General features: G+C 41.4%; 1 protein-coding gene across 1 annotated transcript; it reads right to left on the bottom strand.

The window, feature by feature from the left end:
• Positions 1-9,207: 9,207 nt before the first annotated feature.
• mylipa (myosin regulatory light chain interacting protein a) lies at positions 9,208-24,617 on the bottom strand. Its single transcript, XM_005917508.3, has 7 exons — positions 24,364-24,617; positions 23,018-23,208; positions 14,780-14,965; positions 13,722-13,919; positions 13,451-13,615; positions 12,226-12,649; positions 9,208-11,636 (listed from the first exon to the last, which is right to left on the bottom strand). Exons 1-7 carry the CDS (start codon positions 24,448-24,450, stop codon positions 11,442-11,444), a joined length of 1,446 nt encoding a protein of 481 aa, XP_005917570.1. The 5' UTR covers positions 24,451-24,617; the 3' UTR covers positions 9,208-11,441.
• Positions 24,618-24,699: the final 82 nt, after the last annotated feature.

Genomic DNA, 24,699 nt, shown 5'->3' with positions numbered 1-24,699 from the left:
AATTAAATCCTGGGAACTAAGAATAAACACAAGCAGAAAACCAAGAATGACAATAATCCAAGAATATAAATTAACCAATAAACACAAAACCCTGAGTCACAGACCCAGTACCAACGTTTCTGTGTTTGACTAGAAATTTCTAATTACACCTAAACCATTTTGTCTCATAAAAATAAATCATCTTTCATAAGCAACACGCTAAAAATGTATTATAATGATTTCTTACCCTGCAACCTTACGCTCTGAATCAATTACATTTATTCTATTTATGTTATTAATGATATTTATTATTATTAGTCAGTGTATTCATACTAAACCCAGTAGCATCTTTTAAATAGCAGCTGAGGAAATAAAGAGCCCCGTTACAGTTTCCGGTCAAGCCAGCAGATGTCAGCAGAGTTTCAGAAAACAGATACTATATGAACGTCAGAAGAGGAGCGTCCACACAACACTTGTTTAAGTTTTTCCTGGGAACAGGATGTCCCTTCCTGATGTTCACATGCAGAGGCATTCTTCTATCATCTCTCAGCTTTTATTTATTTTGTGATAATACCAGTGCAAAATATATAATTGAATTGTAATTGTTTTTAGTGATGCATTAGTAAAAATATCACTTCATATCGCAGCTGATAAAGGTGAGGTTAATTTTGACTACGGTATAACTCTATTAAAAAAAAAAAAAAAGATTAGGTACACCCGATCAACTGAGTGTTAATGCAAATTTCTAATCAGCCAATCACATGGCAGCAACTCAGTGCATTTAGGTCAAATTGAGCATTGAAATGGGTGAGAAAGTGACTTTGAATGTGACGCGGTTGGTGGTGCCAGACAGGCTGGTCTGAGTATTTTACAGAGTGGTCTGAAAAAGAGAAAATATCCATTGAGTGATTTAAATGCCTTGTTGACCTCAGAGGTCAGAGCAGAATTCAGACTGCTTCTAACTGAGAGGAACAACTGCAGAAGAGCATCTTTGAATGCAGAGCAGATGGGCATCCGCAGCACAAGACCACATCGGGGGTCACTCGTGTCAGCTAAGAGCAGAAATGTGAGCCAGCAGTTTGTACGTGCTCACCAAAATTGGAGAAATGTTGCTTGCTTTGATGAGCCTCGATTTCAGTTCATGTAGAGGGTAGGGTCAGAATTTGATGTAAACAACATGAAAGCACGGATTCATCCTTCCTTGTGTCAGGCTGCTGGTGATGCAGAGGTGTGGGGAATATTTTCTTTGGGCCCCTTAGTACCAACTGAGCATTGTTTAAACAAAGTCTACCGGAGTATTGTTGCTGACCACGTCCATCCCATCACAGTGTACCCATCGTCATACAGCTGCTTCCAGCATAATAAGACACCATGTCGCAGAGTTCAAATCATCTCAAACTGGTTCCTGGAACACGACAACTGTACTCAAATGACCTCCACAGTCAACACATCTCAACAACAGAGCACATTTTAGTGTAATGGGAGATTCATATCATGCATGTTCAGCCAGCATATCTGCAGCAACTGTGTGATGCTATCATGGCAATATGGCTCAAAATCTCCAGGGATGTTTCCAGCACCTTGTTAAATCTATGTTACAAAGGAGGTCTAACCAGGTACTAGCAAGGTGTATCTAATACAGTTTTCTAATATACATACATAATGTATACTCCAGTGAGCGTACATTATGTATGAAAACTATATTGTATGTAAGATTTTAAGTATTTTGTGCAGATGATTTGAGTCTGGAAAATAGTTAAATAGAAGTAATAATAAGAATATAATTAAAAAGTAATAATAAGTAATAAGCTTCTATTAATAATAGAAGTAAGAGTAGCTGTTACAACAATTTCATGCAATAAGTTGAGCAAAAATACTACCGACAGAAACAGGTATATGGAACAAAAACATTTGAACTACTGAAACAAATGCTTCAGTACTTTAGTGCTTAGTTGCTTGAGAGTTAAAATCATATAACATATAATAGTATGTTAGAGTATTATATGTTATTAATGTTATATCAGTGTTATTAATAGTATGTATGCAGCATGTTGTTGCTGCAGGTCGTGGAGCTTAGAAAGAGACTGAGTCGTGCGATACCATCGTTTTTAAATCTAGAGCACAGGGTTGTGTAGGATCAAGGAGTCAGACCTTTTTCACAGATCCAGTCTCATATTACTCAGCCTAATGCAGAGATAAAGTCTCATCAGCACTGTTAGCTCCAGAGTAACGTTAATGCATGAAACAGATTTTGGAGGGCTGTGAAGAGATGCTTTTTTGAAAGATATTATAATGGATCTCTAAATAATAAAATGTTACATTGGTGTAAAGAGCATGTTTGCAAATATGTTTAGAAATGTCACTGTTTAAGGTTAAAGTTTAAATATCTGTATATAGTTTTTATAAATGTATGTGAGGTCTGTTTATTTTCTCAGATTCACTTGATTAATATTTCCTTAGGAGAAAATATTATTTAAAGGGGAAACAAATATTCTTTTGACCCTGGGCCTGACATACTGATAAACAACTGAGGATCAGCATAGAGCACTCAGGTGTGTGTTAGCAGAATGCTACACCTCTCAGGGGTGGCCTTCCCAGCAAATTCATCCAGACATAGCACAGCCAGGTGGTGCTATGTTCAGAAAAACTGCAAAACACCTGATAGCTACATCTAACTGTGAAGGCCTTTGATGAACTGAAGCAACATTGTGGAGTGTAGAAGAGTGGATCAAAATTCCTCCACAATAATGTGACAGACTGATCATGTGATAAAGACCACTCCCTCGCTGAAACAGATCAAGTCCCACCCTTCTTACTACTTTCAGTATTTCTGAAAGCAGTAAGAAGGGGGAGTCACCTTCATTAGACAGCAAAGTAAAAAGAAAGAAAAGCAGGGAAGGGAAGTCTGGTGAACCATGTGAAGGAAAAAGACAAATGACTGAGTCAGTCAGTGTCTTTGGTCAGTTTTTTGTTTGTTTGTTTGCATTAAACTTTTAAATGTCGCAACATGAATACATGCTAAACAATTCGGTGTCTGACAGAGACAGGAGAGAGGAATCACACAGACCTCCTGAGTCAGCGGAGAGAGGAATAGCCCAGCGGATGGAGCCCCAGGAAAGAGAGACACAGCAGGTATCCCTGAAGATAGAACTGCAGATCAAAACAATTCAGAATGACCTGATTGTGCTTGAGAACAAGCAAGAGTTTCTCCTTGAGCAGAACAGCAACATTGTTGCTCTGCTGTCCAAGTTTAAAAGTGAGAGAAAAAGAAAAAGACAAAGAACACAAATCTCAAGAAATGTTTGGAAAATCATGCAGCATTTAATAATGAAATGAAGTAAAAGTAGAAGAAATCCTACTGACCCTGAGTGACCTGAGACTCCTGTCTCTGAACTGCCTCCTGACGAGGTTCAGGACGTGGTTCAGCTGGGCCTTCTCAAAGATGTTCAACTGAAGTGAATTTCCCGGCTGTTCTCTGTGGGATTATGTTTATGATCTACTTGAACCCTACTACAATTTCAGACGTGGACCTGTTATCTTTCAAAGAACAGGAATGATGTTGCCAAGAAAATGACTTCAGACTAGCCAGAGCCTCACATGAACATTTTGACTGTGTTGGTATGAATAAAGGGACAGAAATGTCTCAGTCTAGAGAACTAGTCCAAATAAGTCTGGTGTGGCTGAGACAGCCAGCCCAAGTTTGTTTCCTTCTGTTTCTGGTCCTGTGGAGTAGGCCTGCTATAACTCATTTTTCAGTGAGTGACTTGGGATCAAGTAATGGACCTATAGATGCTGTTCCCATGGACATTTGTGCTACGGATGTTTTTTGTGTGGCTGAACCACACTGTAAACCCGGATTAGTTCAGTTTACTAAAGATTCGCATGGAAACTCTTCTATGGTTTGACAAAAATAGGAGGAACAGAGGAAAAATCTATATTACTGTCAAACTGGTTCAAAGAATAGTGAACTGTTAATAAACTGTACTTTATCGAAGTGTAATCCTTATTTATGTAAAGATACAAAGGTTTCTTAGTTTTTTCATATGTATGTGGAGTCTGTTTATTTTCTCAGATTCACTTGTCTAGTTTGCCATTAGAAGAGAATTATAATCAAAAGGGAAACAAATATTCTATTTACCCTGGGTCTGATATACTGATGAACAACTGAGCATCAGCATGGAGCACTCAGGTACATGTTAACAGAATGCTCCACCTCTCAGGGGTGGATTTCCTAGCAAATTCACCACAACGCCAGATGGTGCTATGTTCAGAAACACCCGATGGCTACATCTCAAACTCTACAGGCCTCAGTTAGCATGTTAATTGTTAACATTAACTCCCTCGCTCAAACAGATCACGTCCACTGAACTTGTTCCCCACCCTTCTTACTACTTTCAGTCTCTCTTTGTCATTCTTGCTTATGTGACAAAGGCTTCTGACTCTCAGGCTCAGTAGCCACCGATCACACATACTAACATACCAACTTTAGAATTTTCCACAATTTCTAAATAGTTTTTTTACCCTCCGCTCACGTCTCAGCACATTTCATTAATCAGTGGATCAGCGTTAATATGTACTGGAAACTTTTTTCTTCAAATGAACAACACTGATACATCGATTAATCACACTTGACAGAGTTGTGAAGGTATTTTAAGAACCCTACATATTCTTTAACTATAGTTTTAGACACGCAGCAAGAAGTTTTTATATAGGATTTCATGTGACATAATGACCTGATTCTCTTTGTTGGAAGCAGGCTCCGCACACAAGAAAGGTCCATAAAGAACGGGCTCTCAGCACTTTACAATTTTTCATATGACAGTTAGAAATGTGTTTATTTTAAACTTATTTTAAATGTCTATAATTGATCCCGTTGTACTTACCTTAAAACCATTTTAACCACTGACACCAAAGCTCTTCTCTGTGGTAAAAAAAACCCCTTTATTTTCCACGCTCTCTTCACTCCCATCAGCCTCTTTCACATTTATTTGCTACACAAACTCTCATTAATAAACACTCACACTTTACAGTTTCACACAACCGTGGAAGAGGTTGGAACGAGATATTTGCTTCTGATCCTGTTGCTTAGAAGGAGAATATTTAAGTCAAGCGGGCAAACTGATCAGACTAATGTTTGCGACACACAGTTTACTTTTTGCGATGAAAAAGTCATGTCTTTGTTTTTTTTGTGCTCTATATTGAAATGAGCTGACTTTTTGCAAATCAGCCCTAAAACTACTGCACTCTACATTCTCATTTGACTGAACGGATCGTGGGATCGTGTTACGTAACATCAATTTGACTCGACGTGCAACAAACAGACTGAACTAAAAGGATCTTGAAACGACAGTTTAAAATCATTCAAACTACTGAGCTTGGAAAAGACCGAGGCTGGATACACAGAAGTCTGACCCGACGCTTTATCGCTCTGTGACTGATAACATCAACGTAATCTACATGAGATAAGGCTACAGTGAATACTAAGGCCACTGATCTTTAAGCCCCGTGGTGCACGTCGCACTGTACTGTACGGATAAACAAGCAGAGCAGTGTTGGCCCTTTAAAACCTTTCGCGGCAATAAAACTGATAAGAAAGGAACAGCTTTTTCTTAACTGTGTTCTTCGTTTATCAGCTTATCACGAGTCGTAACTGGAGGCTGTGACCTGTGTTTGAGCTGTGAGCTTTTGTAGGAAGTAGGTGAAAGGGAAGCAGGTAGATACAAGGGTATACACACACTATGTAAATGCTTGTATGAGCTCTCGTTGTTCGTGGAACTCGTATATAATGCCTGTATTGTATATAACCATGTTTCCCTATAACAACCCAACAGGTCAGCTTATTAAAACAATCTGGTTCTTTATTTTCTTATCATGTGAAATGGATATTTTTAGCCATTCGAGCCTCTTGGCAGGCAGTGACAACAAACATATTCATTCCCCTCAGATAATTTTATCTCACCAACATTTTTTGAGTTTTTAAATTTTTATTTGCCCAGCTGCAAACTTGGAAATAACAGGAAGAGCAAGGCACCCTATTCCACAGTGTGATTTTAAAATGATTCATCAAAGCGCCACAGTTATACGCACAAAGACACATGTTAGCAGCAGACTTCATTATAACACACTGAAGTCGGCTTGCAAATGATGAAGTTTAAATCCTCTGGGTGGAGAATGTTGTGTATCTTGGCACAGCGATGGTGTTTGGTCCCCTTTACAACTTCTGAGAGAACACAGAGGCATGCACTTGCACACACTTGCACACACACACACACACTCAGACTGGACTCTATCTCCCTGTAGTAGGTTACCAGCTGATGCTTCCATGTAGACATGCGCTCCAAGGAACCAGATCTCCGGCACGTTCTGAAGTAGTGTGTTTCCCCCGGCAGTGTGTCACTAGGCCAAGCAGATGTGAAGACCACATGGCAGAGGGAGGGTGAAATTGGAGAGGAACTTTGATGTTCTTTTCCTGGCACGAGTTGAAATGACGAGAATTTAAAGATTCTATTTGTTTTCTATTTGACGAGCTAAGGTGATGAGGATGAAGGAGATTTTATTATTTTTTCTCCATCAGGGAAGATGCACAGCTCTGTAAAATTTGTCATGAACCGCAAACAACATGCTGCACAACGTCTTTTCTCAGCAGGCTTTGCTTTTTTTGTTTGTCTGTTTTTTTACACACAAACAGAAGTTTAAGAAGAAGAACAAAGTTCAGAAAGTGCGTCATTCCCCAGAGACAATGGTTTGACACCCAGTCGAGTTCTTGTTAACCTGTGGTGTTTTTTTGCGCCTCTATATTCCCACAACCACAGTGTCCGTTAAGATGAATACCACATAACTGCTGGAGCGTGATTATGTGACTTGAGATGGTCTGCATCAAGGATTTCTCAGAATTGTTTCATTCTTTTTAAATTAAAAATTAGAGGTACAGTGAGTCATAGTTTGTCTTTCCCATTGGGCACGTCCATTAAATACTGGCCAAGCAGCCAAGCTGTAAATGTCAAAGGTGTTTCCTGAGAAATGGTGCTTTATGGTACTCGTTTTCAGCCAGCAGAGATGCCAGGGTTAGAAAGGAAGCAAAGAGGAAGCGTAGTGTTTATGCCAATAAGTAAAGAGGAGGGGCAGCAGCACAAATTATTAGATAAGGATCTGTAACAAAAAGCTGTTATTCTATCATTTATAATAAACCGCTCCTGGGAGTAAATCAATTCAGAAGAAATATGTATTACTGACTGCAGGATGTCTGCGTTGTTTCACACGCGAAGCAACTTCCTGTTTCTGTGCACATTATGATTCATATCCACAACCTTAGCTGTAGTTTTGCTTTGACATACTCTGAGTCCTGCTGCAGCTCTTTATAGGCCACCATCACAATATAAATGAGCTCCCTGTATAGTACAGTCAGACTAAAACAACAGGCAGCATCACTTACACATTATATCTCACTGACTTGCTCTTTGGTTCTAATGGTGAGCTTTTTAAAAACAACCAACTTTCATGTTTTAGAATGACAAAAGTTTTGTAGGCTCTCAGCTCAGACACACGTGTTTTATTGAAACGTGACTGAGCAAAAATATGCAGCAGATTAGGCTCGTCCAAAGAAATTCCCAGTCTTCAATGAATAACTAAACTGTTTTCTTTCCATTCTTCTGAATCTTTTGATGGAAATTTCTCGACAAGCAATTCATGCACCTCTGTGTGGAATCAGAAATATTTTAGCTTAATGTGACAAAAGTTTCACCTTGCAAAGAGCTTATGACTCGAGGTATTGGCTGTTTTTTTCTGCAATTAATTTTTTAGCACAGTGTCAGGCTTACAAAGACCTGTGCACCTTGCCCCTGCTATTGCTAATAAACTCATCGGGTGCTTTTTTCAACCTCTTTTTAATAATAAATCAGCCAGTTACATTAGGCATGTAAACATGACTAAGATGTTCTACTCAAGTTCAAACAGAGCATCAATATGTGGAAGAAAGGTGATGTAAGTGATGCTGAATGTGGCTGTTGGTGTGAGTGTTTTGGAAACTGCTGAGCCATCTCTGGGGTTTACAGAGAACTGACCGAAAAGGGGCAGCATGGCGGCGGCAAAGGTGCTAACCACCGTGGTTTGAATGTACCGATTCAACTCATCCTGTGTGGAGTTTGCATATTCTCCCCATGCACTCATCTTAACCATGATATGCAGAAGAGCAACTCTGAACACGCAACATATTGAACGTTGAAGAAAAAGGCCACACCTGGTGCCACGCCCAACAGGTAAAAACAGGAAGCTGAGGCTACCAAACCTGGAACAACAGAAGACCGGAAAAACAATGCCTGTTCTTATGTTGATGATGTAATGCTGTATTCTCTCATACCATCACCATCAAAAAACCACAGCCTGCCTGTGTATTGACCACGTCCATGCCCTTTAAGACCACATAAAGTGGATGGACCATTTTCTTATGTCTGCTTCCATCTCAATACGGATCTCAAACACAGTAGAGTGCCTTGTTGAATCTATGCCACAAACAATTAAGAAAAAAAAAGGGGGGGTGTTCAACAGCAATGTGTACCTAATACAATTGAGTGTCCAGTTTACTGCAATTAAACTGAACTGCTGTTTTTTTAACTACAAATCTGTAGGTCAGAGTAAAGCATTACTGCTGCAGATGCTACATAACCAGTTTGTGGCAACGTGAGAACAGAGAATGTGTGCCAAGGGAAAAAAAAGAAGCTATTGATCTCAAGCATCCGTGTTTTGAAGCCTCACCCTACATGGAGGTTATTCAAGGCTCAGTGTATACAGTGACAGGTCACTGCTCAGTTTGAGACTAAAGGCTCATTTCTTTTTGGTTAAAGTTTAGTTGTGAGAATAATTTGTGAAGAACTTCTATCCAGGGAGGTGAACGCGCGTTTTGAAGTGGTTGAAAGCAGTACTGTTTTTCCACATGTCTGGAGAGGATTTTTAATTTTGTCTTTACTCTCAGGTCGCGTTTCATTTGCTGGTACCCGTTTTGCTTTTAAACCGGCATTAAGACAAATTCTGCACGGATCACCGAGTTGGGAATCATCCGCGCTCCTTCTCTCAGGCTGTCATCCAGCCCCTGCAGTCTGCTTCATACCCTGGGGTGGGGGTGGTGTGTGTGTGTGTGCGTGTGTGTGTGTGTGTGTGTGTGTGTGTGTGTGTGTGTGTGTGTGTGTTGTGTGTGTGGCGTGTGTGTGGCGTTTTTTTTTTGTTAATCTCCCACGGGAAGGTCAGAGAAAGACAGAGGCGTTAGAGGGAAGAGGAAGGCTAATCAATATCTCCTCTACTTAAACTCTTACTCCCAGACTAATCGCAGTCCAGTGGCGACTGTCATTTCTAATTAGTGTAAAGCCTCTCTGCTTTATTCACCTCTCTCCCTGCCTTAACATGGAAAATGATGGGTTGATCTTTCGCTGTACAATATACACAGCAGGCTCAAGTATTCAGGAACAGTCATGGTCCTGCAGTTCTTCAGTCATGACAGACATTAACTTTGGTTGGATTTAAAGGACATCCACATTGCTTTATTATGCAAAATATAAAATACAGTCATCAGACAATCTGATGACTATATTTCTCTGAAAGTAGCTCCTGAGTTTTGAGGGTTGGTTACTTCTTAGAGCATCTTCCAAAAAAACGTATCACCTTACTTGACCTGGTTTGGGATTAGCACCAAACAAGGAGTGACTGGCTTCTACAGGGGATTCGGCTCACTTTTGGAACAAACCTCAAGTGGCCACTTGAGGAACTGCACCCGTGGGGTGTCATCACTTTAAGGACGAAAACACCGGGTGAATTTACCAGAAGGCAGAGGATCAAAGTAACAATGAACAAAGCATTCCATGCAGTTTTCCTTGTGGTTTGTCTTATTATGCACATGGGAACATTTTAGGAAGTACCAGCCTTTAGATGGGAAAACACCAAGCCTGCTGGTTTCTACAGCTTAGTTCCTTGTTCTTAATGTCAGTCAGCACATTACACAACAGGTATACTTAAGCTTGGTCGACAGTCAAGTGTAAAAGCCAGAAACTGTGATGGTTGTGCCACAAATTTACAGACAATTCAGTTTTTTAAAAAAAAACCAACTTTATTAATACTTTCTGTTAAAGCACAATATATAAAAAAAGGGTTTAATTCCAAGTCGTTTAACAGAGCATAGTGGCATTTGCTTCAGAAAACAGAAACAAATCACTACTTGTACAATGTGAAAAATAAAAGTCCTTCTCCTTCAGTGACTGAGCTTAGCTGGGTCAGCGTAGACAAAAAGATTCATCTTCCTAGCAGAAACTCTGGAAAGCTGGCATAATAATAATAATAATAATAATAATAATAATAATAATAATAATAATAATGATAAACACATTGCTGCTACATTAAGGCCAAAGCCCAGGCATATTTGAGGAAACCTTCCTTGGTAAAGTGACAATGGTGTATATGCGTTTTTCCTCATCGTTTTAATATTCTTTGAAATTAAATAAAACTGAAAATGAAAAGCTTGGCAAGCAAGTATTGCACATACCGATGTCCCAGTACCCTAAAATACCGAAACTCACTAGCACATCCGAGAGAGGAAGTTTACAGGTGAGGTTTTCAGAGGAAGCAGCTGCTGTTCAACAAATGCCAATTCTTTTTAGATACAACCGTTCTGTGTCTGTGTCTTTAGTGTTTTTAATTTTATCTCTGTCCAGACGAGAGATAAACTCGTGAAGATTGAGCGGTCTATGAAAGAAACCGAGTGGAGTGTCAGGAAGATTCAGTTCTGATCAAAACAAGACGAAGACTGTGGTAGTCTTTCTGCAGTTTGTGCGATGCGTGCCAAACTCAGAAGCAGTATGCTGCAAAACCTCTAAATACCTCCTCATTGGCATTAAAAAACAAAAAATGTACATTAAGAAAAAAAATAACTGCATTTCAAGCCATTACATAAAAGTTTTAAAATGTCAAAGCTTCAAAAATAATTATTAAAAAACAAAAACACCCTCAATTAAATACCGTTTTTAGCCAGTCTAGGAGGGCTAGGAGCTACTCACGATGGAGCATTCAACCAAAATACAAGTTCAAAAGCATAATTGTGTATCAGGTCAACTGATGCAATAATTTAATTCACAATAAGAGCCTAATCTTAATAAAAATGATACTGTGGCAGGGCATAATGATATTTTAAAAAATAAAATAGACAATGTTTGGACAGAATGACAGAGCAAAAAGGAAGGAAAAAAAATACTAATGAACCAGTGACAAACTGAACATCATCAAAAACAAAGAATCAGTGTAGTTTAAGTGCGGAGATCTTTAAATATGCTCAGGAGTTTCTATTTTTGGTCATTTCTGAAGTTCAGTCAGGGACAGAAAAAGGGAAAAAAAGCTGATGAAAAAGCAAATGTTCCTCCTTTTGTATGAAATCTGTCTGTTATAACTTCAAAGTGTTCACGGTGGAGTTCTTGGTGGTGCCGTCTTTATGTGTGGTAGAGCTTGTGTTCATACTCTGTGGTGGAGCAGGTGTGAGGAGAGGCCGTGTCTCTGTGGATGGGCGCGGGAATATTGCTGCGGTGCTGGTGGTTGTCCGTCAACGTCAGGTTCAGGAGGCTGGTGCAAGTGGGCAGGTAGACGTGCTGCACGTGCTCCACCTCCGATCGACACACGGGACACAACTGGGGGGGGGAAAATAGAGGAAGAAAAGCATTTAAAATACATCTGTTTAAGAGGGGAAACAGGAAAACTGCATCACTTTCACAAACACGTAGGCCTCGTGATTTCAATGTGCAACTTTGATCGTGCTGCAGTGAGGGCAACACAAACTTAACCACAAAACTACACTGTGATTCTTTCCAAAGAAGTAAACGTTTCCTTTTGCCTTAAAGTTTCGGAGTGATTCACACATCTATTAGTTGGGTCACGTTTCCCCATTTGAATTAATAGAAGAGAGATTTGCCTGGCTGACATAATCCCTTCATAAGGGCACACTCACACACACCATCTGCTTCCATAAGATGGGCCACATTTAGCTGATTAAGTGTGGGGGACAATCAGGTCAGCAGAGTGTAAAGCAAGGCTTTGGATGTTGTTTAAAGGACCATAAAAACAAAACAAAAAGGATAAGAATCTGGAGCTAAAATAATTTAAAAAGGCTTTTGGTGAAACTGAAAACTCAACGTAGGAGCAGAAACTGTTTGATTTTCAAGCAAAAGTCACTTTTAAGGAGTCATTTGTCAGCACATGTGACTGTGGAGAAATCCTCACCTCAAGCTGATTTGCGCAGGTCTGGCAGCACACCATATGGCCGCAGGGGCAGAATGCAGCATCTATCTCCTCCTCGCAGCAGAGCATGCACAGCAGAGCCTCTCTGAGCTTCTGCAGACGTTCCTGCAGGGCGCGGCTTTGCTGGCAGCTGCCACAGTCCAGCCCCTTGTCCTGCTCGCCGTCCCTGCTTGGGGAGCGTGAAGGGGAGTAGCGATCCCTGCTTTCAGAGCGGGAAATCAGGTCCACCACGCCAGAGTTGTAGAGCGCTCGCCGAGCGTGGTCGTACACTTCCTTGGCGGTACGTCGGATGTCAAAAACGTACTTTTTGCCCAGGTTGATGTTTTCGTTGAGGAAGAGTGAGGCGAGGTGGCCCTTGAAGTCTCTGCTGTACTGCATCATCACTGCATTGGTAACTGTGTCACACCTGAAGAAAAAGAAAAAAAAAAAGCATTAATACTACTGCCAATGAATTTGAGCTTTGATTTCAGTTTAAGATAATCAATACAAATTGTGACTTGCAACCATCCTGTTCCATTTACTACTAAAATACATGATTTGTTGCAGAGTTTAAATTAAAAAAAAAAAAAAAAAAAAACCTATCCTGGCAGCTAAAGGACAGGTCTGTCTTTGAGAACAATTTCATAGCTCAGCCATTTAAACTGTCCCTGCTCACTGCAAAGAGAGTTTTGGGGGAAAACACACACACACACACACACACACACAAACAAAGCCCCCCAGTTAAATTTCACTTTCATATTTACTTAAGCAGGTCAGGCAGGGACACTTTATGCTCTCCTAAAGAGAACAAAACAAGTTTTTACAGAGCACATTTTAGGTTATGTTTTACTGCACCTCTCTAATAATTCACTAGTGTTAAGTGAAGGATAGTCCACAATAAACAGACTGGTGAATGACTAACAACAAAGACTGCTGACACACACACACACACACACACACACACACACACACACACACACACACACAGAGCTGTGCAGCAATGCATAAAAACTTATTTCAATATTTAAACTCATCTGGGCTCATGACATTAGGTGAGCTGCAGACTTTGTCCTGTGATTTCTAACATTTGAGATGCAATAACTTACAGTTATGTTTTAAAGCTTTGAACCACTTCTCTTAAATGCAGCCACATAGCTGCAGTACATAGGCTTTGTGTACTATATACACGAGACGCTGATCTGGGATTAAATATGGCTCTAACCCTCACCTGTAGAAAGCATGCGTCTCTGTGATGGCTCGGTACAAGCCGCTGGCTGCCCGGTTACTGATCAGCTTAAACAGAAGCACAACGCTGTCATTCGTGTCCTTGGTAACTGTCAGGTAGACACTTTTCCCCGACTGGGTGGCGATCTGAATGATTGGATAGCTTATCCTAAAATAAGTTAACAGGAAATTGTTAAATGCTGCCGCGTCCTGTATTATCAAACATGCAGTTATATTAGAAACAAGGTTATTACTATAGATGTCGGTCGTTGTACCTGTTGACCAAGCTGAAATCCTCCTTGCAAATAGCGATGCCTTCAGGACCAACTCCTATTGCCATCCTCTGACCGTCTGCGTCGCGAGCCCAGTGCCACTCCACGCCGTAATGCTCCAGAGAGGAGACCAGCTGCAGGGCCTGATACTCCACTGAGCCCTGGCTCAGACCTTCTAGAGTTTTGTGTCTGGAAATGATACTGCAGGGGCAAAAATAATGTTTTTAGTCAGTTGCAGAAAAGCACAAGAGTATATGTATTACCATACTGAGAGCTATAAAATATATAGAGAGACCAGGCCATTTGCACAACATGTGGGAAGAGAAGGGGAAGCTGTGTTTACACTTTCCCATCTAAGCGTGACATTTCGTAACAGAACGCGATCCATGTTCTCAGACGTTAAAAACGCAGTAAAACCGTCGTCCTTGTTATATTTAATGAGAAAGTGGGAGGTTCTGTTAGTGAAACCCTGCGAGCACATGCTATCTGATCTCCTGTCAGCTTCTGTTTGCTGATCAGCGTGTGCATTAGCTCACAGCATACACCAACCATGTGGCTGTGCGTGATGTGTTCTTATCTGAGTCTTTAAGTCTTTCACTTGGAAAAGGAAAAAAAAAACAAAAACAAAAAAACTGCTGCAATGTAGGGGAAAAGTGCAGTCTAGTTTAAAAGAGTTCTGTTTAACTGTACTGCTTCCTTTTTTGCTAAAGACAGCATTTTAATTTCTTAAATTATTTTAATATTGATGACCATTAGCTGCCACATTATGCCACCTTTGGCTCGTTGCCATGCTCCATTATTTACTTTTCATCATGCCTCCTCGGCTGGACTCCTACCCCCCTCAAAAATAGCGCGGTGGCTTCAGTGACTTTCCAGTGGTACAGAGTGTCTTAGAAAGCATGTTTGTGGGCTATAAAAACTACAGTTGTCTCATAAACTAAGAAAACTTCACTAGAGGTAATGTTAGGCTGCAGCATAATTTATAACTTAGTACATCTTTCATGTGCAAATGTCACATATTCACAAAGACATTTTATTTTCATGTTTGGCAAGTGCTGTACCTGTCGATGGTGGCGGGGCTGGGCTCTTCTCCACACAGCTCTGAATACCAGTACTGGGCTGTGTTTTGGTTGTAGTCGCCAAACTCCGCCTGTGCCAGGAGTGCACTCAGCTCCTCGGCTTGCTCCGAGCCCATACGCAGGTGACCGTTATGGAGGTCCTCCTTCACGTGCGTAAAGAAAATGTGTCTACAGGGCAGAAAAAGAGGAGAAATAAGATTTTTCCACACTAAACTCAGCACTAGTGGAGATTTTATTTTGTTTATTTAAAAAAAAAAAACTTTACCTAAATAACCAGTGGCTTAAAAAAAAAATAAACAGAGGGATTAATTTATTACTTTTGACATAGTCATGCAGAACCAACTTCCATGTGTTATACTCAAGTCACCCAGACATGTCAGAGCAGGTGGTCATTGCAAAGCTTAAATCCCATCACAGACTGCAACTGTGTGTGCAGCAGAAGGAAAAACCACTTAGCTCGTACTCAGCGGTTACAACCACTCTCTCCGTTTCTACAACTTCCTCAAAAACATACACCACTAACTTCCTTTAAGTGTAATTTCACTGGAAACCCTAAAAGTAGAAGTTGAGAAACAAAGTTAAAGATGCAAACAGCAGCTCTCTAATGTCATGTGCATTTAGACTTTGCAGCTCGATGGGAAACTGAACATGCACTGCTTGGGGCTCGATTACGTGACTGCCGGCCAGGCTCTGTGTGTAATCCATGTCCATCTCTTGGGCTTCTTGCCAAAAATGTGATATAGCCATTTAAACCCTAATTACGTCGTTACTCATGCTTGTGCCTAAAACCAAACCATTTCTGCTCCGAAATGTGGAAGTTTTACAGTGGGCAAGAACTGTTATTGTTTTGAGTTAATGTTTTAACAGGGAACACACAGTTCTGGCGTGGTCAAGGAAAATATCTCCATACTCCAAAAACACAAGTCTTGACATGTCTTGCTATTGTTTTGACCAAAAGATGTAAGGACTTTTCTTCCTTCTAGCAGCAGGAGACAATACGTCAACAGGAACACCCTAAGTGACTCAGTTCTTACATCATGAAATCACTGAACGCAAGTAACCCAAACGATCCTTCCTCGATTCGACCTATAACAAAGTAACTGTCTATAAACCTGCTCTGCAGCTTCCACCGGACAAACATCCTGATTGTCATCTTTAGTCCTCCAGTGCTCTACAAATAAAACTTAAAATGCACTTTTCTCTCTTCTCAGCATTTTTTTGGGAGCTCCATATTCCTGATGTAGACTTAAAGCATATTGTGCCTCAAATTGCTCGCTATTTCGACTAAAGCAAAACCTCCCTTGGGCCAAAGTTCCCTTTGAAGCATGATGCCAAGAGAGACATTTTCATTTGTGCAAATCAGGTCATACCGTGACTTCGGGATATTTGAGAAGCTTTACAAGGACATTTATGAGTCGAATGGAGAAGAAGCACTCACCACACTCTTCATTATGTGTGTACAAAGCCTTTGTTTTGATTATGTGGAAAACGCATCTACTTGAGAACCCCTATGGGAACTACAGAAGACATGGATGTGGCGTTTCCTCTGTCATCTCAGGGGAGCAGGAGGAGCCCACACAGAATATGCACATGCAGTGCATCAGCTTTGCAATGCAAAAAAAACAAAACAAAAAACAGACACCTCCTCCAACACACATTCGCAGTGTTTCCAGCAGCAAAAAGCAGCTGTGGGGCACACAAACAGTCAAGTCTACACCATCCCAGATAAAGCCAGACTGTAACAACGAAACCCCGCAGCTGACTAGCCTCAGGCATAACAAACACTGCTTTGATATGGTGTTAAACATCCCATTCCCTCCAGCATGCGCACACACAAACACTGCAATCTATTGTGTCAAGCCCAGCAGGCGTCATGTGACGGCGAGCTGCTCGTTAGCTACCTGCCTGACGCAAACAATAGGACCGACTTGACGGAGAGGTTACTACAGGTTGCCGTAAAGGGTTACCATAGGGCAAGCCGCAGAGGTTACTCTAGTTTAAGTGGGGACTGCCAAGATGTACATTGCTGCCATGAACGGCAATTAAAATTTCAAAAGCGCCCTTCAGCACGAGTGCGGACCTGTTGGCTATCGCAGCGCCGATAAGATAAGACAAGACAAGACAAAGAGGAGACGTACCCAAAACTTTTACCTCAACATTGCTCGACTTGTGTCAGTGTGCCATGAGATGCACTCTTGGCCCTTCCCTTTGGCTGCAGGGTAAGACACCAAACTTGTGTTACTCCAGTGTTGTGGGAAGCCAGATATGTGTAAACAGGTGTGCGTGCTTTGCTGAGCTCAGGCTAAAATAACTATTAGGAAGAAAAATCTTGAAGAAGAGGTAACTAGAGATCACTGCTAGTCGTTCCTGTCTGACGAGCCTGAGTCAGAGGTAACAAATATGCACTCCACTGAACACCACAAAAACAACTCGGCACACAACTGCTTCATGTGCACGCGTCCTGCTGTTGTGCTTTTAAACACTGGATTTGAACAGCAACACCACACAGTCACAAATTTAACCTGGTAAAAGCAAGTTTTATCACTTTTGCCCCAGTTAGTTACAAGGCAAGGACTTCCTGACCTCTTTGTTGAATAAAGAGCTTTTCAGACAGCTGTGCTAGGATCAGGCAGTCTCAACACCTGTCAAGATCCTTCCTATTAGACAAGCAAGAGCCCATAAATTCACAATATAACCCAACATGGGAGTTGAGCTTGATTTGCTGATGTGGTCTTGAGCCAATTCAGGCAGACTTCCTTAAATTTACTGTGCAGCTTCCTTTTGGAAACACTGAGAAAGAAAGGAAGGATTTGTGACTCAGTATGTCTGGACGCATAAAAAAAAAAAAATAAAAAAAAAATAAAGGGGTGTTAAGTCTTTTACAAATCCTTCAGGGTTACGTGTCTTTTATAACGGCAACAAAAGACAACAGAAATGGACAAATACACCCCCCCTCAGGCCCAAGCAAATTGGTTTCCAAGCAGATGATAAAGAATCTAGTCACCGTGACCCCCCTTTGAGTGACCAGAGAGCCATTTATCAGCAGCTAGACAGCTCTCTGAGTCACAATGTCAAGGAGCAATGCATGATACTATCCGGATACGTTTGCACATGCATCATTACTGAAGAAAGTACTTTTAGAGCTGCAGCCATCATCTCAGCATTTGTTTTGTTCTCTAGGCTGATCCAACTAGCGTGCACACATGCAGACTGAATGCCAGGAAATGTGCACAAAGTCTCGTGGCCTACTTCTGCTGTATTACTTTGTATACACCCCATTGCTTTGTCTTTTAATGGAGAAAACCCATAAACAAAGGCTTAAAAGGGTTACTCATTTACAGTCATAACACTCGTCAGTGCCAAGAGAGCACAGGTGAAATGAAATCTCCTGAAAACAGAGCTTGTGGATGTTGTGGAGATCGTTGTGTGAAGGGCTGTGCAAGAGTTTCAATACTTGATTGCCTAACTGGAATAATTCAATTAAAGCAGGCCTGGGCCCTGAGAACGAATATTTCAAAATAGGTCACCGGCCAAAGAGCGGAGCTAAGAGGGATGAAGATAAATTTTTCAGCTGATTTATTCTGCTCCGTCTTTGAACCATTTGAAAACACTGAAATATCCCTAAAGGAATTGTCCCCCCCCTCCAGCAACTCAGTGAGAACCTTTAATTATTATTTTTTTCTAAATACATTTGCTCTGAAGAAGAAAACAGAACTTTTCAAAGTCAACTAAACTTTCCAGTATGTTCCACCCATCTATAAAAACCATTTCATCTTTTTTTTGTGCCGTGACCAACCACCAAGCTGAATGTCAACCGGTTCATTTCACAGGAGAACAAAACATCCCCGCAAACTGAAACCTAACACCTCCGCCTGCACTTCTTTCAGCCAATCACTACTAGAGTTTCCGACCTCATCGGTTGGACTCTCAACAATGCGGTTTGTAAGTTAGTCAAATAACACCCTGCCAGAAGCAATGTGTCGTGAGGTTACTAGCAGTCAGTGAACTATAGTTACCTCTGCTCATCCTCTCTGAAGCTGTGGGCGGTTTGATCGCATAGTTTGATGCACAGTTGCGCAGCATTAATGCCAAGCGCTAAATAAAACTTGCTTTTGAACTGACAAGTTGGACTGAAAGCCGACACTGTATTAAAACAAAGCCGCTGCTTGTCTGCAACACTTCTTGGGTTTCAAGCAACTGGCTGGTAAAATATTGCCATTACTGCCCAGCATCAAGTTCAGGCACCATAAAAATATAAAAACTGTCATGTTGTGGCTTCAAAAGAACCACGGCAAGGTTACTCAAGTGCACAACAAACAGACGGTAAGAAATTTATACAGAAGCTGGAGGAGAAGAATTACTGATTGTAGAGCTTGCAGATAAAACAACACTCGAAGACCCACAGGCATCATATGTGATCTTTGGCTTAATCGTCTGTGTAGCATGTCACAACGACCTGAAAACTATAATCGAGTGTGACCTGCATAAATTGTTTTTGTAGAACATTCACTCTAAGAGGCCGTGTATGAACTTTGTCAAACACGGCTCGTTCTTCATAGTCCTTATCTGCAATTGTGCGTTATAGAAACAAAACGATCTGCTGAGAATACAAAAAAAAAAAAAAAGCAGTCAAATTGAGCTTTTTCTTCACACGCACACGCACAGGCTCGACTCTGGCTATGTACGTGTAGGCCCACAGCAGGTTTTAAAAAAAACAACAAAAAAAACTACCCCACCATGCACAGGAGTATAAAGTAAAAGTCTGTGACAAAAATTCCAATTTGATTTTATCTACAGCCACCGTGGGTAGACAATATTCAGGATTATGCAAGAAAGGTGGTGCACGGTAAGAGAAATGACAAGCAGTGAAGAGTCTTTAAAGTTAAAGCCAAATATTTTTAGTCTACAATCGTTCCCAGTCCTGTGATTCATCACAGAGGAGACCGTTTAGGCAAAACTGTTTAGGGTTTGTCCGTGTCTTTTCTACTTGTGTCACCATCCTGAACAACAGTGATTCAAATAAACATTTTATTCAAAAGCCATAATCAATTAAAATAATTCTCCTTTAAATAAAACTCACTTGGAGTTTGATTTGGATTGATGTTAAACAAAGGCTTAAACCAGAGGAGGCACACGGGTTAACAACCAGGACCTCTGATACAGCCTGTGCTAATAGCTGTGCCTTCTGGGGCCATCTAGTTTTTTGTTTTTTTTACTGCCTGACCAGAATGCTAAACAGGAGTGCTAATGAAGGGGAAAACATTCACATATTTAAACTATAAACGCCCTTTAGCAAGTAGCGTTTAATGATGCAGATAACAGAGACTGTTGTTGAGGCCCTTCTGTCAGCATCCTTTAACCAATAAAAGCAGCATTATTCCAGTAACAGGTCAGTTGATGCTGGATGTTTTATAGAACTTATGGAACGAAGAACTTTTACAAACAGAAGAAAAATACATAAATAAAAACAAACAAGCTGATAGAGAGATGGAAAGAAGCCACCCCAAGTCAATTTTATACACAGTAGCATAAACTGTTCTAGAAAAGCTATATTAAACAAGTCTGCAAAAGAAAAGCAAACAGATCAAAAAGTAAATGAGGTTTTAGAAGCATGATCTGGGACACTTTTATCGCAGATGCAAGCTGAATTTAAGCCCCGCAATACAGTCACACTGCATACCCTCTTAAATACTATGAATTCAGGTTTAGAGTCTGAATGTCACGTTTATCTACCAAAGATTAAAATGAATTGGCAGAATGTGCCCAAACAGTCGGCTGCATCTGAGCATTAAGGCTTCTTTTAATGCTCACATGCAGGGTTAACACTTGTGACCTGCTAGGCTTAAAGCAGCAGCAAAGTGCGCAGCAGCTTATATAAGCAGCTCTGCAGGTTCATCAGGTTATGTAAGGGCTATAAAGGCCCATAAGGGGACAGTGACAAGGCTATCCTCCAAGCTCTGCATGGAATATTTACTCAAGTTCGCACACACTTGCTACTTATTGCTCAACTGAACACAAGAGGGGGGAAAAAAAGCAGCAGAAGATACTCAGATGGGTACACAAATGCCCTTAAAATAATTATTGGATGTTCTGCTGCAGTGGAAAGGGCCTGTAGGTGTGTGACTAACAAAAATGTTTTTTAAAAAGTGGACTGTAGAAGATAGCTTTGTGTCATGAGGCGTGTCATGACAGCATGTGTGCATTCAGAGCAACTTTCAGGAAGTTGTGTAGCTTAACTAGGTCAAAGGTGACAGAACAAGAAAAGGGAAGCTAGTCTGTCTAAGCACCATTTGCTTAAATTTAGAATTTATTTTCTACAAAGCAAAAAACAAAAAACAAAAAACAAACAACCCAAAAACAAACAAAAAACCTCCAAAACCCATCTTTCAGGAAAACGATGCATGACATTAATCATCCGTGCATTGTAGCTACACAATAAGCTAAAACTGGTCCTTTTGCCTTTCTTTACAAGTACAAAAAATAAATCAATTGGTGTAGAAGGTCCTTGCATGCCACTCTTTTGTAGACCGTTCACTAGCAAAGATGATGTTAAATGCACGCACACAAGATAAAAATCAAGAAAAAAAAAATGATGCGAGTCTTTCATAGAAATGCCACCACTAAATGCACTAAAAGGATTTTCTGAGCCACGTGCGATTGTCCTCAAAATGCTGCTGCTGTAACATCAACAGCTTGGCCGTCTCTCTAAAAACTGATGCCAGTGTTTGCACGCTCACCCCTCATATTATATCACATCTGAGCAGACGGACGGCATGAAGGCTGAGCCAAAATTAAACACCTAACCTCACAGCATGGTGACGTGTGACATGTGCGAGTATTTATTAGCAGCGACCCACCTGACCTTACCTGCAATTTAAAATCTTTATCTCACTTCTTTTCACCGCCCACCCCCCACGTCTTGACCAAACACCAGCCATCTGCTGATAACTCCTGCTAATCTACTGGAGGTCAGCGCACAGGCAGCCAAGTGTCCTCCGTGCCCTTAGCCCCCCTGACTGTCCTTTCACTTTCTTCTTCAAAAGGTTGCCAAATATGGGCTACAGTGGAGTGGAATAGGAAGATGGAGGGAGAAGAGCCAGAAAGAGAGGAAATAGGAGTGGGCACAGTTTAATCGCCCAACTGCAGCACATGAAAAAAACAGTAGAAATCCCCTCTTTTTACATTTGATAGAGCACAGTGAAGGGAGAAGGAAGAGAGTCGGAGCAGTAGGTGAACCGGAGAACAACAGGGACAGTTTAGCTTGATAAATAGTTCTAGTGGAATGCTGCAGTTCAAGTGCTTCCTTGATTCATATCCATGGTATCAAACACTCACCACATCGCCCCGGGTGAACATAACATCGACTCCATCAAAACAAGTTTTTGGGACTCGTTTCAAAGGCTGAAAATTCACTTTCCATTTATAACTTTACAGTCTGTGGGCAGGGGACTACCGAGTCAGACAAGCCTGGGATTGTTACTTGTTTTTTTTAAACTAGTCTACCAGAGAAGGGCACATGTTAAAACTACATGTCAACTCACTGTAGCAGCAGTTTTTCTTGCCATCGCCTAATGACCAATAAAGCACAGAAAGTGAACAAGAGTTATCCAGAACTTCAGCTGCAACTGTTATTCTAATTGACGGCATATTCTCGCAAGGGTAAGCACCCCTCACACAAGCTTTTCCCCAAACCGCATCTGCAGAAAAAGCAGAAAACGGGAGGGCTTTTGTTCACACGAAAAACAGCCACGGCCAATTGAAACAAAAAGATATTTCGAGTTGAATGGGAGCAGTGACGAGAGGTCCTGGCTGTCACACAGAGGGTCCCTGGGGGTAGGCTCAGAGCAGCACACAGCACCAGAGCTGCTGGATCATATTTCCTGCCTGGCGCTTCACCAAAATGACCTATAGTAACCCCGGAAGGACTGGGGAAGAGGTTACTATAGGGCATTTTCACTTTGTTGGAAACAGTGATCAGATTATGCTCTGGGAACTCGCCAATGGTGGCTTTGTTTTGTTTCCCCAAACACGTGGTCCTCATTAAAGTCATGAAAAAGAAAATTGATGTCATTTCTTCGACCCGTTTTAGAGGAGATGACGAACACATTTACACACTCAAAACAATAAGAGGAAGTAGTTCAGAGTTATAGCTGTTCTAAGGCCTATGAGCAAATTTCCTTGCACACGGTGTCTTTACAGCGTGCAAACTTTCAAAAGTACCTCGTCTGCTCCTGCAGAATCAGATGGGGCTCCACGAAGAACTTGACCCGCAGCCTGAGCCGACAGGGTGTCAAATTATCCATCTGCTGGCTGATGCGGTTCCTCAGATTCAGCCACAGGTTTTCTCCTTTGCTGCCTGTGAACTGCAGCCCAAAGTAGTCTACTTCGATTATGCCCAACTTTCTGCAAACCTGAAGAAAGGCAAAACAAGCGGGGGGGTCACAAAAAACAGACGAAGTGAGGCGTGAAGCTTTTCACCACAGGACAGTGACTGATGGTGAAGAGCTCCTTTAAAGAGGCAATCGATAACTTTTCTTGTCATGTGGAAAGTGACGAGAACCAACTGAGTAAAGTCCCACTGGACTTTTTTTTAATTTTTTACAAGGAAATTCACCAGTACTGCTGTTACTGCAGATACACCAACACACAAACCCCCATCAATATTCTGAAGCTCACGAAGTGAACTTGGAGCCCCTCCCGGGGTACAGGGGCTCATCAAGCCCGCAATCCCACGCTCCTCCGGCGGCAGCAGCCATGGGTTTATTACATAACTGCTGCTGAAAGTCTGCACAGGGAGCCAGGAGGCTGAGATAAAACTCGTTCTGTGCATATTAAATAGATTAACATCATAATGAGGAGGGGAAATGGCAATCAAAGGAAATAACAGTTACTACTGTGTCCATGTTGAGTTGGGGTGGTGGTGGGTAGAGATGTGAAAAGCTAAGTTTCATCTTGAGAGGCGGCAGGATGACCTGGAGTAACCTGCACAAAGCCATCTGCCTCTGACTAAGCGAAGGAGTCTGAAGTGGCAGTCGGCAGCTTCCCAGCAACCTAACAAAACTTTTCTCTACGTGTTTCAGCTCCGTGTCTTTTTGACAGAAGTGACACTTTAGAGGGTTTGTATTATTAAAATAAAAGAATAACGAAAGAAGAAGAAGAAGAAGAAGAAGAAGAAGAAAAGGACACGAAAGAAGAAAGAGTTGATTTTTCTGCACTTGGCGCTCAGAACATTGTTTCCTCAGTCCTAGTTTGCTACAAGCAACAAAGCAGGTGACAGTTTTGTTGTAGCTTAAAGCTGAAGCTCAATGAAGCTGTGGCGAATTAATTAATTCAAGAAATAAAAACAAATAAAATCTTCTAATCGTGCAGAAACTCGGCTCTTCAGTCTTATTCACCACATATAGTCGACTCATAAATGAGCGCGACACATTAGAGGTGAAGTTGACTGAAACATAAGAAAATATTTTTCGGACGACCCGAGCCGTGCTGCCTCACCGACGGACATACGGCGACGTTATTTTCACATTAAGACACAAAGAAGAATAAAACGTGCAGCCCGTCTCTACCTTGTTGAGGCAATCTTCACCGTTCGCCTTCGCATCAACTTCCACTTCCATCACCACCGAATCCGGACGAGTAACGTGGCAGAGCATTTTGAATGTTTTGTTTCTGAAAATCTTTGGTGTGCCACTCTTTAAAACACTCTACCAACTCTCGAGCCTTCGCTTAAAAAAACACAACCCCTCTACATCAAGCCGTCATCACTTTCTTAGCCCTTTCACTCCGTTTGGTGTCCGCAGCCACCAGCTGTAGGGTATATCAATGAAACGCCGCGCACAGCACCGCCTATTTGACACCCTGAGCCAATGAGAAGTGGCGTATCATCCGCACGCCGCTCGAGC

This window comes from Haplochromis burtoni, unplaced genomic scaffold (assembly GCF_018398535.1).
Source record: "Haplochromis burtoni strain Fernald_Lab_line unplaced genomic scaffold, NCSU_Asbu1 Contig_25, whole genome shotgun sequence".
Lineage (NCBI taxonomy): Eukaryota > Metazoa > Chordata > Actinopteri > Cichliformes > Cichlidae > Haplochromis > Haplochromis burtoni.
The sequence above is the reverse complement of the archived record's forward strand: the minus strand, read 5'-3'. Positions and strand labels throughout refer to the sequence as shown.